Here is an 18,056-nt window from a genome sequence, read left to right on the forward strand (position 1 = left end):
CTGTGCAGCGAAGGCGAACGAGCGCATAGAGGCACGTTAGACACGAGTGCTATCTGGCACTTATCTTCGAAAACTAAGGAAGGTGCGCGCGCCTGTCTCGGAAGCGATAATAAGGAGTGTTAGAATAGCGCACGGCGAGCCTTTGCGGTGCGTTCGCTGCCACTGCGCATGCGTCGTAACGCGAGTCGGCGTTCGCGTTCGCGGACCGCACGCAGAAAATCCGAAACTGCGTGTGGTGATGGCGGCCCGCATGTGACTCGCAAGCACTGGTTTCGAGGCTACGGTGTCGCTGCGATCGTGCTTTGCGGTTCGCAGCAGGGCAAACGCTATTCTAAAACTGTTATGGCGCCCGCAACGCCCACAGCGCTTGCAAACGGTATACTCTAAAACTCCCTAATGTGTAGAGCGCAAGGCGACGAGCAGGCGCCACAACCACGTCGTTTTAGCAAAGCGTTGGAAACACTTGCCTTTTTGAGCATCGCGTTGCGCTGTCAGCGCTGCGTGATAAACGCTGCGGTCCTTAGAATTACTTACATATGCCTTCTCTAGTACAGAGACACCATACGAAATATTGACGTGTTGTTATGGCGCCTCAGATATGCACAATAATTGCTTTTTATTTGACAATCACACAAGTATGAACACTGAAACTTGAGCAATATTGAAGGGCGCCGCCGATAGGGCTGTCCGTTTCGGGTGTCGTTCGGGACCGTTTGGGGTAACGTTACGGCAGACAAACAGACAAGCGTACAGACAGACAGATAATTTTTTTTTTTGCGTCGAAGTAAACCAAGAAAGACTATCGTCTTCAAAAGCAGCGGAGAGTGTCCATATTGGAATAAAAGGAGAAGCATGGCCGCCTGTATCGGCACGCGTCGATACAGGCGATCGTGAGAGAAACGAGCACCGAAATAAACAGCGACAAGCGCGGCAAGGTCGTACTCGGCACAGCGTATGGGTCATGGCATATGAAAGCGCCGCAAAGCCCCCCAAGCTTGCTCCTTGGTTTCATCAAGATCAGAATATGCTACAGAGAACAACACTCACTGCGTAAGGCCCAATTAGGAATACATGACAGCATATCATGCTTCCAGTCACCACGCGCACGATGTCAAAAGTCCATTTCTCCAAGTGCGTATACCGCTTCGTACGGCACCATGTCATCGGCAAGAGGGAGAGGGAGGAGAAGATCGCTGCGTTGCGGCGTCTCTTCCCCACTTCCCTTGCGGAACTTTTATTTTTATTGCGATAGCAATTATAAGGACACTCTAGGCTGGATTTCGCCGTATATATATATATATATATATATATATATATATATATATATATATATATATATATATATATATATATATATATATATATATATATATATATATATATATATATATATATATATATCTATGAAAACGCAAGAAAGAAAAAAAATCTCTAAAAAATACTCCAGCGCGCGGAATCAAAGGGGGACCTCCGCGTCGTGAATGCGAGGTGTTAACCACTGAACCACCGAAAGGTGCCACCTTCAACGTTCAAACGGCAAACTATTCATATCTACCACTTACTGCTGTTGGCGGGCACCTCGAGGGGGGGGGGTGAACTATCGTGTGTCCAGCATTATCAGCAAGATGGCGCAGTGGGCGCCCGGCGGCTCTCATCTCTTACGCGTACTATGGCCCGCGTAGAGAATAAGGGGGTGTACGCTCGATCGCGCACCCTTATCTTTCAGTGGGGAGAACCGCGCGTCTTCGCTAGCCTTTCGGTTTCGTAGGGAGATTCCGTTGTAGTTACCTGGCGCACAAAGGTCACTGGAATCGTTGCAGAGCCTTCGTTTGCGAAAAGGGCGTGCTTCTCAGACACAGCGAAGTAACAAGTGAGACGCTTATTTGCGTTAATCTGTACCTGTGAGTAGGTTTCATGCGTCATTTCTGCGTAAGAATTGTGGGGCACGTTTCGATCTGCTTGCCATTCTGCGCGTGACCTTCAAATTTGTTGCTATCGCATTCATTGCTTCGGCTTTCTGGCAGAGCTGTGACTTTTTTCAATAAGAAGCAAAGAAGCGTACGTTTTAAGGACCTGTTTTCTTTATTAGGCACAATAATAATGAGATCTAACAGACAATCGTGCCAAGAAAGTATAGGGCATGCTAATAGACGTAATTATTATGTGAAGTGATAAAACAAAGTTTGACGAAGAGATAGCTTGCAGTGGGCAGGAACCGAACCTGCGACCTTCGAATAAGGTGCCCTGTATGCTCTACCAACTAAGTTACCGTGACGGCTATCTCCCCGTTCACTTTGTGGGGTAAATACGCGCATTAAACGTGGGAGCGCCAGTTAGCGCTGCCAGTAGCCATGACAGCGAATAACGGGCGCTAAACGAACGGGATGCCCGGAGCAGCTCCGCCGCGCGCCCGCTATCTTGGAGGCCATGGCTCGAATCGGCCAGTTACCGCGGCCGTCATGGAATGCCGTCACGTGCCCACGCTAGCTGTCTCGATGAATGTACATCGGGCGTTGGAAGAAAAAAAGAAGTGTTCAGTGTCATGATGCGCATTCCCTACGGGACGCATCTTCTGGACCCCTTGTCATCACCCTCGTGGCGTGCGATTGATTGTACTGAGAGAATAAGAGGAAGTTAAAAGAAAAGTGCACCCCGCAACCATCTCTATCAGGGCAGAACATGTCAGCAGTAGTGCACAATACAAGGCATAAGTGGCGACGCTTCATCTTAGAATATTTCAGGGACGAATCTCATGGAAGTCACCGGGAAGGCAATTGCTTAGTTCAAGCACGGGAGGTAAACTTCTGCTGAAAGTATTGGTACGCCCGGAAATACTTGTTTCACTGATGTGTAATGCTTGCCGTACGCGCAGTACTGTTCTTTTCATACGTCTGCACGAGGCACGTCTCCAGGATTTGCCTAACCTTGTTCGTTTGCAATTCATCAAATAGTATTTGTCCCATGTTTTCCTTCTCTTCGCAGGAGCGTGCGGCCAACAGTTGGAACCAGACCGATATAATTCCGGACCCTGAAAATGGCACTCTGTTAGCCGACATCACTGACTTGAAGGCAAACACGGAGTACAGGGTTCAGGTGTTAGTGCATGACGTCAGCGGCCACGTCCACTCGCAAACCGCCCCGACTGCTACGGTCAGGACGCAGTGCGGTGGTGAGCACGGCCAAGTACTTTCTTACTACGTTGCGTAAAATACTGTTTGTTGAAACCGTATGATGCAAAAGTGACCTGTTGTACGCAGTGTCAAAGTGATTCTAATTCATAAAAAAGACAAGATCAACCTAACACTGGAAGCTTACCTCTGGGAGGCAGAAAGAAGCACCTTACATATTCCGTCCGTTGAGCGTAAAAGTTACTAGTTATACAAAAACAACTTCGAGGGTACATGAGCTTCGCGAATAAAAGTAGAACGTGATAACGTATTGGGGCCCGTTGCAGATCATCTTCTTAGCTGATAGTTTGGCTCCTGCTCTTTGTGCACGCTCCAAGAGTGCCGTAAGGAAACGAACGACTGTGCGTGTATAGCTATTTAAAACTATCCCTGATGAAAGTACAGTTGTTAAGTGTCAAGTGCATTGTTAAATGCATTTAAAGAAATGACGCTACAGGCACTAAAATCACCAAGTGCTACGCCAAGTATGAAACATTGGCTCATTTGTGCATAGCGCGGTTGGTCGTTACTTGGGCTGCCGCGGGATGGCGCAAGTTGTCCACGCGTGCACGCACAGGGAAGACGCGCATCCGAAAGAGAAAGAGAGAGAGAGATAGCTCGACGTTACGAGGCAAGAGTGACTTATCTTCTTCCCCCATGCATCCCTTCCTGCTTAGCTTCCGGCGTTTTCATCTGGACGGGAAAAAAAGATATTGCGATTTCATTGTGCGACAAATCTTCGTAACTCCGCTCCTACTGAATGAATTCTAGAAAAATTTGCGGCGGTGAATTCTTCAGGCAATAAGCTCCTTTAGTGAATACATTCCAAGGCTGCTTGAAAAAATGTTTCAGGGCTCATTTGAACACCCATTCTTCGTGCAATTCACGTGTTTTGACGCCTGACGCTATCCTGTACTTCTGCGAAACAGTATTACACTCGTTAAGTGGACTCCTTGCCCTACATGACATTGATATATACCTTTTTTCTTTTTGAAGCAGTTTGAGGCACTAGCGCCCCTTTGAGATAAAACACCTGTTTCGCTCGCAGTCATCCTAGATTCAATCCCCACACAAGCGAAAACCTTTATCATTGATTTTATTTATATCTTTCTCATTTTTTTCGTTCACAGAGAAGCTAGTGGCCTCTCTCTCACAACCAACAACATCGACGCAGACACCGACATTTTTTTTTACGAAACGAGCTCTTTAACATTATCTTGTTAATACTGGCACAAAATATGCCGCATTACTTCAACATTACTCTAATGCCCACAAGACTGTGTTAATTAAAAAAAGAAAGAAAATTTTCCCACAATTTTGTTTTTGATTGAATGAATGTATAAGAACCTAATTGTGGTCCTATAGGGGCGTTTTCGATACAGCTGGTCATTCCTACATTGGTAAAACTGCTAATGTACTGCGACGTAAGGTGTGTGTATGTGTGTGTGTGCGCACTTGCACGGCGACGTCACTTCCGGAATACCTAGCCCTGAAGAGGGCGGTGGCTTCTGACCACTGACGGTGCCGACTGCTCTTGGCGTGTGCGTACGTTGCCCGGATCCGCATTGGTTTTTCTGCATTTCGGACCGGGTGGCCACCGCAGCGCTGGACTCCCATGTAAACGAACCTGTTTCACTGGGTGTTTTAGGGTTGAGGCACTTTTAGAGCACTTTTAATATTTCCCCGCCTATAAACCACCACCCGGCATACACAGTAAATGTAGAAACTAAAACAATTGTGAACCACGACAAAGGATATGATTAGATTTGTGGGGTTTAACGTCCCAAAACCACCATATGATTATGAGAGACGCCGTAGTGGAGGGCTCCGGAAATTTCGACCACCTAGGGTTCTTTAACGTGCACCCAAATCTGAGTACACGGGCCTACAACATTTCCGTTTCCATCGGAAATGCAGCCGCCGCAGCCGGGATTTGAACCCGCGACCTGCGGGTCAGTAGCCTAGTACCTTAGCCACTAGACCACCGCGGCGGGGCTACAAAGGATATGAAAAGGCTGATACCCCGAACAAAATAAAAGGCCACAGCACCGGAAGAACACTAGCATTTAAACGCTGATCAATCAAAGCATATAACAGAACAAAAGGTTAACAAGAACAAAATAAAAGGATAGTGAGCGGAACAAAATAGAAGGCCAGGCTAACCTCGACTACGCAACACCACCACAACCACCACCACTTGATCCGATGCAAACTGCTTCGCTCCGTATTCAGCCTTCATTTTGTAGATTTATATAGATTATGTCAGCTCCCCACAAGCGGCGTGGGGCAGTCTTCGCATCACTCGACATGCGAATTTCCAGCTGCGATGACGTCGTCGCACTGGAGGCAGTTTGACTGTAGGGCATCTCAATTTGCACCTGGCGTAGCATCGCCGACTAGACGTCACGAATAGTAAAGGCTTTACGCGCGCACATCGGAATAGTTGGAGTGTAACAGAGCCTTAAGATCGAGCTTATCCGCCGTGCCAATAGCCCGTTGGACAGTCAGAAAGTGCGCATCAACGGTGGGGCTGCGTAGAACGGCATCACAACTTGAAGAAGTGTTGCTTCATCAACAAGTAGCACCGACACAACATGTGATCCAAATCCGCTAAGTCGCTGTACAATGCATATTCATTTGTTGCTTGTATCTCGGGGTAGATCGTATGAAGGAGCGGCAGGTTGGAATCGAAACTGAAAAAAAAAAAAACTTCTCAAGAACTCACCTGAACGATGCTGAATGATTAGTTGGACCTCACAGCGCTTTTGCTTGTGTTTTATTTCAGCACCGCTGTCATCACCTATCAACTTTAGCCATAAGGAAATGACGGACGGGATGGTCAACGTGACGTGGCAGGTGAGATTCGCTTAAAACTGTTGCTTGTGTGCAGATGATAGACATATGGTCGTGAAGAACTGTGAATAAAATATATACTGCGTGTTTTTCGAGCAATACAGATTTTTTTAAAAAAAAGCTAATAGGGTTAGGTAGTAGCCACCTTTACATAAAATTTCTAGGAGGTGGCGGGAACATTTCCCCACTAGTTAGATAACCCACAAATCGTTAAGTAACATAAATATTTCAGGCTACCGAGGAAAATACGTAGATACTTAAAAACGTGGCTGATGTCTCTCGCGCATTGACTCCCGCAAAGGTGCTCGCCGTTGGCTGGACTAAGGTCCCCAGAGATCTTAGAGACCTTTTAGGCGGGGCAGGGCAGGGCAGCTGTTTGCAATTGGCAACACACACTAGCACTGGTAAAGACGATTCGTCGACGACGCAGTTAAAGCATGGCGTCCGAGATTGCATGCCGGTGCGCAAGCTCGGATTGTCACACGTTACCGATGATCTTCTACGCCGGCGTAACCATGCAGTGTTCAACGCAGTTTTCACCACGGTAAGCATGTCTCAACTCGTATTCCGCGCGACTGTACCGATGCACTAAAACCCACACAATCCATGTATGTCCATACGGTGTGCAGTATTCTGGCACCCGTGAATAATCGCAGCCGTTTCTTATAGCGACGAATTACCGCGGGTTGACTGGTTCCTTGAATATCTCACGTGGTCCAATTCATTCTTCTATAGCGAAAAATCTGAATACAACTGACGAACAAGAAACGCACCTGAGATAAATATCTGACATCGGGCAGCTGAATGAACCGATATCATCGGTGGCGCTCAAGAAATTTGTGTCAATTAGAATAGTCCTGAACGCTCAGACGGGAGGCTTCTACGCAATAACACAGGAAAATAGTTCGAACGTTTATTGCAAGTCAGCTTTTACACCATATTTAAGAGTTGTAAACATTCCAACTCGAAGCGCGCAACAGAGAAGATTTGATCTCAGATGTTGCTTAAAAGTAGAGGGGGCTTATGGGTGACGATGCTCTGCTGTTGAAAGCAGGCGCGCGCTAAATCACGTAAAATGAAATGCAAGAAGAAAACAATGCACTGTGGTGGTGCTGACACACCCTGTAAAGTTGTTTTCGCCACGTGGCGCACGCGTTTCGTGCATAAGCCGCATTTCGGGTTCAAAATCACGAGCTGAGCAGTAGGCGGCGTTGTGCTTGCGAGCGTTTGTTATTCTCGCCACTATCATCATCATCATAATTGTGAACCCTAAATGCGGCTTATGCGCGAAACACGTGCGCCACGCGGCAAAAACAACTTTACAAAAGGTGTAGCACCCCTACAGCCCTTAAATTAAAACGTGCGTTGAAGAACACACGATAAAAATGAATCTGGAATTTTCCACTATAGGACGTGCCCCACAACCATCACAGTGTTGCTTTGAGATGTAAAGACTTCGTAAAGTAAGACGTGCTGCTTCTGAGGTGCCGGTAATAAAGTGTGTGCTTGGGTGTTGTGCAGGTGATGTGCTGCAGGGGATAACCAGTGCAGCGCTACAAACGCCGTGATAAGCACATCACCGAGTGAATACGATAAAATGTGTTGCATTAAGGAAGCTGGTGGCAGTGGTAAACTTAGTGGCAAAAATAGCGCAGCGAGTGATTCGGACGGTGGTAAAAATTCCCTCACGCTCCGCGGGTGAAAGAAAAGCGGTGTCTCGCAAGCGGTGAGTGGTGGGCAGGAAAACTGCCGAGCCGCCAGTGCATTTACTTCACAGATGGTATTGATTCGATTGAATCGTTTTACCTTTTGTCTATATTGCTTTGCAATACATTTACTAATACCCCCCTTACTCAATACCCTTTATTGGGCCTGTAAGGCATTTTGAATAAATCAATAAATATAATAAATAAATAAACAAATAAGTACATATATAAATAGGTAAATAAATAAAATTTACCACGTACTATTCAGTGCCCTGTAGTCACGACAGTCCGCTAGGGAAGCTGATTTCGCAACTATAGGTTCTGCTGAACATCGCATGCTGGCTGAAAGGTCAAGATGGGAACTTGGCAACCACCGGCTTGTAGCACGAAATCAGACGAAAATTCACATGAATTTCCTCTTAAGAAAACTACCTACTTAGTTTCGAAATATTCGTACTAGTCCGAGATACGAACAAGGAAAAACATTGGTCCTGGTTTCAATCCCTGAATCGACAGGAATTTTTCGGCCGCTAAGAAATTTTCTCACTAAGAAATTCGTGGTGATTTCGTGCTACAGACGGGTGGTGTTCAATAACTCGTTAAGACGCTGATCTCGAATGACAGGCTTTTGCTGACCTCACGCGATGAAAGTGACTGCTCCACAGGAAGTGCTTCACACAGCGCCATTTTGGAAGCCTCATTCAAGCCTGCGACTAGCACCAGTAGCGCGACCATTTCGCGACTTTCGACCAAAAAAGCTATATATACCCAATGCGACCCATGTCCACACCTGCCTGCGACCTATACACGCCACCAAACCAAATTCACGTCTGGTTGCTTACGGCTCGCATTCTCACTGCCACGCAAATTATGTTGACGTCCTGGTCCTGCGCATGTCATTGGTTGATACATTTTAGATTAAAGTCACGTGAGTACAAGTTCAGTCAGCGAGTGACTGAGCCAAAGCAGTCACTTTGCGATCAAGGTGACTATTCGTGATGTGTTATTTTAAGACTAACTTAGCCGCATGACCATTGCTAGAAGTAGATGGGACCAAGCCTGTATGTAGCCTCTAAAGATATTTATAACAGTGGCGCAGTTCCTGGTCTTCGATTCTTGATTGCTGACCACCACACCTTTGCGCAGCTTCCAGAACGCTCCCAATGGCAGTGTGCTGCGGTGAGCGTCGAGGCGCAGATCAACGACGCGGATCCGCAGCTCTCGAACAAGACCGGGTTCATCTTTCGGACGACGCCTTTCACCACGTACCACATTCAAGCTCGCCTCAGGACGTCCCGCGGGGTTGGGCCCTGGTCGGACCCTTACGAGTTTACCACACCCGAAGAAGGTATATGCTCGCGAATCGGCGCCGTCATTACTTCAAGTCCGACGGTATTATATGGCACCTTCGCAATAGCTGCGCCCAAACTAGAGGAGGACCAGAACATTGCGACCTTTCTTGTTTCTCTATTTTTCTCTTACTTCCTTCTTTCTCTTTCTCCCGGCACTTTGTATCTCCCCTGTCTATTTCTTCTTAATTGTTTTTCTCTTTTGATCTCTTTATCACTATTTTTATCTTCATGGTTTTTTTTGCCTTTCTGTATCTCTCTCCATTTATAACTTCAGTTCCTTTTTAATCTATGTTTTTCTCTCTCCTTGCTTCTTTCCTTCTACTTCTACAGTTTATCTTTTTTCTATCACTTTCTTTATCGTTTTAGTTTTTTCCTCTATCGATGTTCATTATTCTGTTTTTAATTTTCTCTCATTCTTACGTTTCTTTCTTTCTTTCTTTCTTTCTTTCTTTCTTTCTTTCTTTCTCTCTCTCTCTCTCTCTCTTTCTTTCTTTCTTTCACTTGTATCGTAAGGTCTACTTCGCCGGGCTGGGTTTTCGTTTGACGCGCACACCTGTGGTACTCGGTAGTGCGGCTAGCCCGAATCCTAGGGCACATACGCGTATGTCGGACAGAGCACAACCTACCGATTGAGGAGCTTCGGTGTTGAAATACACATACGAGACGCTGCTATTCCAGAGCGCGCTGATAGCAATAAGATCAGCCACATTCCATTTTCCAAAGCGGGCGTGACCGGCCGGTAGCGATCTATCTGAAAGCCTGCCTGTGAGACGACCTCTTATGCGTTATCTTAACGAAGGATCAAGCGCTGCGTATACGTGGCCCCATGTAATAAGTAGACATACTTACAAACATTTGACACTGTGCTGAAACAACGAAATAAACTGTCTTCCGAGCACGTGCATGACGTGCGCATATACGCGAGCATGCTGCGACTACCAGAAGATGGAAGGAGCGTTCCACAACGCGAAGTTTCGTCCCCTCGCCGCTAGGCACCGGCTCTGTTCGATCTCGCGGCCAATAGTGATGAAACCTTCTTGCATCTATACGATGAACAGCCAGAGCGCACAAACGCATATCATCACCATGTAGAAGACATGTCGGCAAAATGCAGATTAGGAAACCGAATCACCGTTTTGTTTGCGCATCACCACAGTAGCATCAGTGACACAATCGTTCCTTCAATTTCTGATACGGTGTGCTTCCATAAGTTTTCTCAACATCCATTGTTTACTCTAGCCCGATATACGGGTACTGGCAAGCATTGCTGGCTCACTATCATTCTGCAGAGCCGCTACTCGTGATAGCAAACTACAAAACGCAAATTAGGTATGGAACATAAAAGGACACACACCACTGGACAAACTTTCGTCCTTTTGCTGTTGGTATTTTTTTATCTGTCGTTCCTACTTTATGCTCTAAAGTCGACTACTATATTCTTAGGTACAGTACTCATAGTAACATGATGCTATGATGACGTTACTGTGATGTTTACCTTGATATAATAATAATAATATTATTATTATTATTATTATTATTATTATTATTATTATTATTATTATTATTATTATTATTATTATTATTATTATTATTATTATTATTATTATTATTATTATTATTATCCTATTTATTCTTGTCGAGACAAGATGGGGCCGAGAATGAACCACATAAACGTGATTCCGTCTCGAAAGCAAGTCAATATGTTTACACGAACATGGTGGTTCATCTTGATCTGCTTTCCTCTGGCATTTTCTTATTGACAATGAATTTTTTACTTCATCGCATGGGCCCATCATGAATATTCGGTGGACAGCTCCGGGCGAAATGAGCAGCCCGTACAACGAACGGCTGTCAGCAAAAACGTACAAGCTTCGCTGGCAGCCACCAGCTGTAGCCAATGGCATTCTGCGGCGATACGACCTGCTATTAGACGTGGACGGTCTCAGGGGTGTGCAGTGTCCCGAGTTTCAAGCCCCAGACGGAATCAACGTTTCTTTTCCGGCCAACGTGACGTCAGCCGTGTTCCAGAACCTCACGGCATCGGCTCGGTACAGTCTACGCATTCGGGCGACGACGGTGAAAGACGGACCCTGGAAGTACGACGAGCTGTCCACTCTTGAGGAAGGTTGGTCACTTTATTAGATTTATTTGCGAAGCCTTCACTGTGGGGACTTTTCTACCACTTTGTTTACCGTTGCAGCAAGCAGCCGTTGTCTAACGAATACATCACATTTCAAAAATTTAAAGAAGCAGCATATCACACCCGCGCCCCGCCGCGGTGGTCTAGTGGCTAAGGTACTCGGCTGCTGACCCGCAGGTCGCGGGATCGAATCCCGGCTGCGGCGGCTGCATTTCCGATGGAGGCGGAAATGTTGTAGGCCCGTGTGCTCAGATTTGGGTGCACGTTAAAGAACCCCAGGTGGTCAAAATTTCCGGAGTCCTCCACTACGGCGTCTCTCATAATCATATGGTGGTTTTGGGACGTTAAACACCACATATCAGTCAATCAGCATATCACACCCGCGCAGCCTTAACGACGTGTATAAGCGCTATTTTATGAAGTATTTATGAATAATCTATGTGGAAGCAAGATTATTGATTCTAGGAGGAGCTGTATTTTTTTTTCATTATGTTGGAACCAAGTATAGAGTACTGTAAGGCCTTCAGGTAATTAATAACGTTTTTTCCACCAGTTCCGGAGGCCCCTCCACAAGCTCTCAATGTGACAAAGGTGACTGGCCGGTCAGCCGTAGTGTCTTGGCAACCACCGGACTGCACAAAGGTTAACGGTCAGGTCACCGCCTACCACTTGAACCGGATTTCCACGGCGAAGTGGGCGTCGAATGAATTCTCAACCACGCAACTTGAGAACGGGCTGGAAATGGACGACCTTGTTCCATTCACGAAATACAAGATCACCGTCTCGGCTGAGAACAGTGCGGGCGTGGGCCCCGCCGCTGCATTTTCGTTCAGGACGGCACCCAGTGGTACGTTAAAAAACTGTCTACAAGCGCTTAATAATTCGGTGCTAGCGCTAATACACAGTCCTAGATGTCGCTTGTAGAATTATTGTTTTAATTAACCTGAACCTTTCTAATTACAACTGCACGCTGTCGCTAGAATGTTTGGGTCTGTAGGCAGGCACATGTCTGCAGAAAAGAAGAATGAACAGCCTTTGATCTGCCTCCGCCTTGTTTTGCTGAGTCTCATGCTTCTTCTCATTTCGTGATGCTGTAGGCTGCTCAATGCGCGTCCGTTGTTACGTCTTTCTGTAAATAATGGCACACTTTAAGCTAGTGGAGGAACTGGAGAAAGAATTGTCTTGATTTATATCAGTTAATCAGTCAGTCAATAAAGCCACTACATGTATTTCTTTTTCATATGCTACATTTACTGTGTACCTTATAACAGTCTTCAATTGCCATGTCCCGTTGCTCCTGTTTTCGTGAGAAACTGGTGTGTCACATGCGAGATCCCTTCAAAAGCTAAAATTATCCGGTGCTCGATTGGTGCAAGAACGTCTCTTGACATTATGTTTACGGGTGTCAATCAATCAATCAATCAATCAATCAATCAATCAATCAATCAATCAATCAATCAATCAATCAATCAATCAATCAATCAATCAATCAATCAATCAATCAAATATTTGGGCAGTAAATCAATAAATCAATTAGTTAAATAACTAGTATACACAGCTGCATGTGAAAGCCACACATTTATTCCTGTTTTTTTGGCGGCACAGCAATGGCAATACTATCTGAATGGTTCGACGCACGCACACTTGTCAATAATGCATGCGCATACATGCGCTGCGTTTTTAGCTATATCCTTACGCTATTAGTAAATAAATGTTGCACTACACTCCACATACATTGGTTCCATTTTTCTGTTGTAACACGTCTATGCTTTTCTAGCCCTTGATTGCCATGTCAATTCGGGCTACAAAATTTAGCTACACTGACGTGCACTGATTAGATATATTTCTGTGACGTAGCAGCTATGACATCGCAAACTAAGAGGTGGCCCATGCAGAGGGCGCACACCCCTTTTGGTTCCTAGTATTACAGGCCACTTGAGTCGGCGTCCTTCCTTTTTTTCGGCGCAGCGAAAATTACTATCGATGCCGTAATCATCATGACAGGAACCATAGGCCTCTCAAATGAGAGCCGATGTAGTAGTAGGTTTTAGGGCTAGCCTCCTAGATAGTTGCGTTGCAACTCCCCACTAGGCTTTTTTTTTTTGTCTTGCTCCGTGGCTTCCATTAAAGCTTGGTTAAGACGATCTCACAGTAGCCGGAGACCCCCGTTCAGGCGGTTTTAACTGCCACAACGCAGCTGGCTTCAATGGAACACGATCGTACGACATAATGGGGTTTCAGGTGTTTTCAGACTATAGTGGAAGCACGTGAAAAAAAAATTATGATTCTAGAATACTTAGGACAAGTGTACCTCACTTTTTGTGTCTTTTTAAAACTGTTCGTATGCATTTATTGCAACGTACATTCAAACAAACTAAGTTGGAAGTTTGCTTTTGTGCACCTTCTGCGCTTTTTACCTCTTCGTTCTGGCGCGAAAACGATGTTTTGGATAACCGACACCAACCAGCCCTAATCCGTAGTCAAATGAGAACATAGATGATAGCGGACTAATCTAAACCCGACATAGACGCTAACGCAAGGTTTCTTTGAACCTTTTCCACGCAGCCCCTCCAGCCCCAACTAACCTGACTGTGTACAGCGCAAGTAGTGAACACTTGGCCTTCAGCTGGCTACCACCGTATCCACCGTACGGAATGCTGGAGAGCTACACAGTGCTCTACAAGCCTGCGCAGGAGTCGCGTTTCCGGTACACACCGGAGCTGCCAGCTGAACAAGCGACATGCGACGGCGATGCCGAAGCCAGAAGCGGCCACCACTGCGCCATCATCGCACCTTTGGTCCCCAACATGGAATACCACGTCGTCGTAAGCGTTACAAAACCAATTGATTAAATGTTTCCAGGAATTAAGTCCTTCAGTAGTTTGGTTGTATTCTGAATTAGTCTACAATGTTTTTCTTCGTGGTGATTCTCACAGAGGCGCTCAGCGTTCGACGTTACAGGGAACTCCCTTGCCCCCACCACACCTAACAATTTGTCCCGCCTGTTCGTTCTTGCTTCCGTCTGTCCATCCATCTCCCGAGGAATTCGATGTGTTCACCTTGTTTTGAAACATAATCGGGGAGAAAAAAATCACGGCATATCCACAAAGTGAGTGTTGATCAGTGGGCGAAGCATTGGGACCGTTCGGCGTTACCGTAAATCACCCGCGACATTGACCATTCACGCTCCTAAATGAGAGCCGAGTAAGTGTACACATATACGCGATGTTTATTGGTCTTAATTTGTATGTCGTACTGAGTTGTGAATTTCATTTTCCCTGAATTACTACTAATTCTTCGTGGTATGGGATCTAAGCTGAAGTTGTGAAATACGATATCTGGACACCTTGCCCTGCCGATGATTGGTAGTTGTTTCCAGTCATACGAAATGCATCGTAGAGCTTATCGTTACGCCATCGGCTGCACACGCCAGTCTTTGTCTGTGATCATCATTGTCATGTCGTCTTCATCATCATCCTCCTCATCGTCGTCACCGTCATGACGTATAGCGGGTACCTTGCATGTGATGTGTCTTGATGGCAGAAAGAGTGTGTGGTCTAGAGCACGCTCGTTCTTCTTAGTCATCAGCATCATCGTCAGCAGCGGCTATGGTGCAGAACGCCCACGCCAACAGACAAGCCTCGAGGGGAACTCCGGCGGCTGCCTTTCCGATGGAGGCGGAAATGTCGTAGGCCCGTGTGCTCAGATTTGGGTGCACGTTAAAGAACCCCAGGTGGTCGAAATTCCCGTAGCCCTCCACTACGGCGTCTCTCATAATCATATGGTGGTTTTGGGACGTTAAACCCCACATATCGATCAATCGAGGGGAATTCCGGTGATTTTTCGATATTCACCAATTTCAACGAAGCTTTGCATATGTCTTCATGTCGGTACCATGGTGATATGTGCCACATAATATAACTGTAAATCTTCAGTTTTTCTTTAGTAAACCAATTTTTAACTAAATACACAATCTCCTACTGAATGAAACTATGACTAGCATGCGAAGCAGCGCATGGGTCGCCTTAAATGTTCCGTTTATCGCGGGCATCTTACCCGATGTAGTTTCTATTGCTATTACTCGTCCCGAACTCTAGTAGGAGCACGCCACGCGGAAGCACATGAGTTCATCGCACGTTGGCTGAATCTCGTTCCCCGACGCCATCACGTGATTGCTGAGAAAGTGTTAAAGGGAGGGGGGAGGTCACAACCTTTTACACAGACAATAACGCGGGCCCGTAAAGAGAAGGTGAAGAAAAGCGAACGTAAAGATTAACGCACAAGTTGGACACATGTGCATTGCCCCAACACCTTCATGAAATCATGGTCATCATGATCGTAGGTCTAAGACATGTTTCAAAAACTCGACCTTTATGTAAAATGCATGATACGTATGAAATGGGCAGACCCAGTTTTTTGTAATAAATAGAATGCTAAGAAATTCCGCTTGCTATTTAGAGCTAGCTCAGCTGAAGCTCACTCAAGTACGAAAAAGCTTGCAGGTTTGTATGTTTAATTAGTATGAAAAACCTATAGCGTCTCTTCTGCTACGTTCAGATTGTAGCAATAGAGTACCATTCATTTTCATCCGTAAGGCTAATCAGGAAATTATTGTCTAAATGAGCTACGATAAAAAAGCTACGTTCCAATTACAATCAATTCCTACTTGTAGGTTCACAAATATCCAAGACAATGTGATCAAAACTGGGCTACGGAGTTGCCTGGTATCTGCGTTTAGGCTACTTGAAATTAAATACAAACCATGGCTGCAATTAACTTCTTTCTATGCACGTCCTCGTAAGGAGTATCAGAAATCACTCTGTTAACACCAGCAACATTTTTTGGTGTTTTAACGTTGTAATATGCCCTTGAATAATGCATATTTATGGGTGAGCCAGACATCATCATTAAACAAGGCGTTGCGGAAAAAAAAGAAAAAGCCATCCACGAAAGGAGAACGAGGACAGGCAGAGATATTTTTTTTTTCGTCGCACTTGTATACCAGCAAACATCAAGTTCTTCGACGCCCATGCGTAAAACCTGCTTTTATTCTGGCGGAATCTATATGCTTTGTCACTGACACAAACATTTCTTCCATTCGTAATGAGAAGCACTCTCAGAGTCAACTCATATGTCAGCTCGTCACAACCGCGTCTGATAACTTTTTTTTCTTGCCAGTGAAGACTGGCATGGTGGGCTGCAAGCAGCCAAGGGGCATGTGCCTCAGAACATGGATGTATTAGAATCTCGTCAGGTTTTTTTCTGCGCAACCACTTGTTTAATTATATACCCTCGTTTCGTTTACTACATTGCTATTTGCTTGAAAATGGCCCTGCATGTAAATTAGGAAGACAGTGGCACACATCTGATCACATGGAGCTACCGTGCTGCGGTGGATAGCACATTCAAAATTTTGTTTAAGAATTAAACCTTTGAAAATATTTTGCTAGACTTATATGGGAAGATTCCTCTGCAAGGCACACGTTTTCTAACGGTATTTCTTTTCTTTCACTCTTCACTAATATACGAGGTCACCGCGAAGAACAAAGACGTGAGTGCATCCAGCCTGCAGAGCAACATGGTCACTGCAGTGACACGGGAGTCAAGTAAGTTCTGCTGGCTATCACTATCACTAGGCTATCGCAATCTAACCAATGCGCGGCGTGCTCATTAAATACACACCAGAAAACGATTAGAAGCAGGCAGATTAAAGTACTTTTTCAATGTGCTATTAGTTTAACGCAATGTTCACAGTCTCCTGATTTCTTATCCTCACCCATTTTGAGGACGTCGGCTCTTTCTAATCGAACTCGTTCTGTCTCGAATGAGGACATCTTTTGCGAGATGCTCTATCCAGAAGCGAAGTAGAAACATACTGAAGGTGCGTACTCTAAAGTAAGGTGACCAAGCAGAAATGGAAACACAGTTGTTGAAACGGACGCCGAAGGCCCATCACGAATGGGGAAAGCAATGACAAAGAAGGCATCTGGGAAGTGCAAAATATGGGCAACATACTATCAAGTATGAAGTCATTCAATTGTCATCGAATAAGGTCTTCAATTAACGGCTATTAAGTGTAGTTCAGTCAATATTTGTTGATTCCGTGAAAACGAAAGAATTTACTGTGGAATGCACAAAAGCACGAAAGAGCCATGGAGAAGGCACCAGAAACGTATTACGGGTGACAACGCCGCCCTTTAAGGCTCTGGTTGATTTGTAAGGTTTTTGTTAGGTTACAAACATCTTTTTCTGCAAAAAGAGCTACTATAAAAGAATCAAAATACTAAACCCCATATTCTACCACAGCTTGTGCAAGCTGCCTACGATCAATTACCGGAACATGTTTGAAATATAATGTTCCATTGGAGTACTGCTGCGAGAGAATTTAAGAAACGGATAAGATTTCCTCCTTTTCTACTTTTAAAGTGGCTACGACAAAGTTACCACCAATAGACATTTGAAATACAAAAACAAGAACTTAATTAGTCTAGACAGACTCGGCGTTTGCAGAGCCTGTTTATGGTTTAAAGTGTTAAGGGCAACGTAGCATCACACAGAATTTTGTTTAGGTCTTTCAAACGTATTCTGTGAAAAGTGGCCCAAAATGTTCATCATTGGTGATTACAGTTTTTATTATGCATCATTTGTCAGAGCCTGGTCCACCCTCTAACATCACGGTGAACAAGCGAGAAGAGACCGAAGTGACCATATCCTGGAAAGAACCGATCTTCCCCAATGGCGTTATTCACGGTTATAGGGTAAGTCGCGATCTTCTTCCGAAGTCAGCTACTGACCTCATTCGGCAAGTTCAATTACTTTCTTTGGCTAGACCTGATTC

At 45.3% G+C, this 18,056-nt stretch overlaps 1 protein-coding gene across 2 annotated transcripts in view; it reads left to right on the plus strand.

The window, feature by feature from the left end:
* Nucleotides 1–18,056, plus strand: part of LOC119181715 (receptor-type tyrosine-protein phosphatase kappa-like) — a 131,769-nt gene that overhangs the window by 53,415 nt on the left and 60,298 nt on the right. For both annotated transcript variants that reach the window (XM_075875614.1, XM_075875615.1), the window contains 8 exons: nucleotides 2,983–3,169; nucleotides 5,953–6,023; nucleotides 8,873–9,074; nucleotides 10,892–11,203; nucleotides 11,772–12,065; nucleotides 13,784–14,043; nucleotides 16,749–16,824; nucleotides 17,870–17,976. In XM_075875614.1, coding sequence (XP_075731729.1) covers nucleotides 2,983–3,169; nucleotides 5,953–6,023; nucleotides 8,873–9,074; nucleotides 10,892–11,203; nucleotides 11,772–12,065; nucleotides 13,784–14,043; nucleotides 16,749–16,824; nucleotides 17,870–17,976 — 1,509 coding nt within the window. The remainder of the gene's footprint in view (nucleotides 1–2,982; nucleotides 3,170–5,952; nucleotides 6,024–8,872; nucleotides 9,075–10,891; nucleotides 11,204–11,771; nucleotides 12,066–13,783; nucleotides 14,044–16,748; nucleotides 16,825–17,869; nucleotides 17,977–18,056) is intronic.

The sequence above is a fragment of the Rhipicephalus microplus genome, chromosome 10 (assembly GCF_043290135.1).
Source record: "Rhipicephalus microplus isolate Deutch F79 chromosome 10, USDA_Rmic, whole genome shotgun sequence".
Classification (NCBI taxonomy): Eukaryota; Metazoa; Arthropoda; class Arachnida; order Ixodida; family Ixodidae; genus Rhipicephalus; species Rhipicephalus microplus.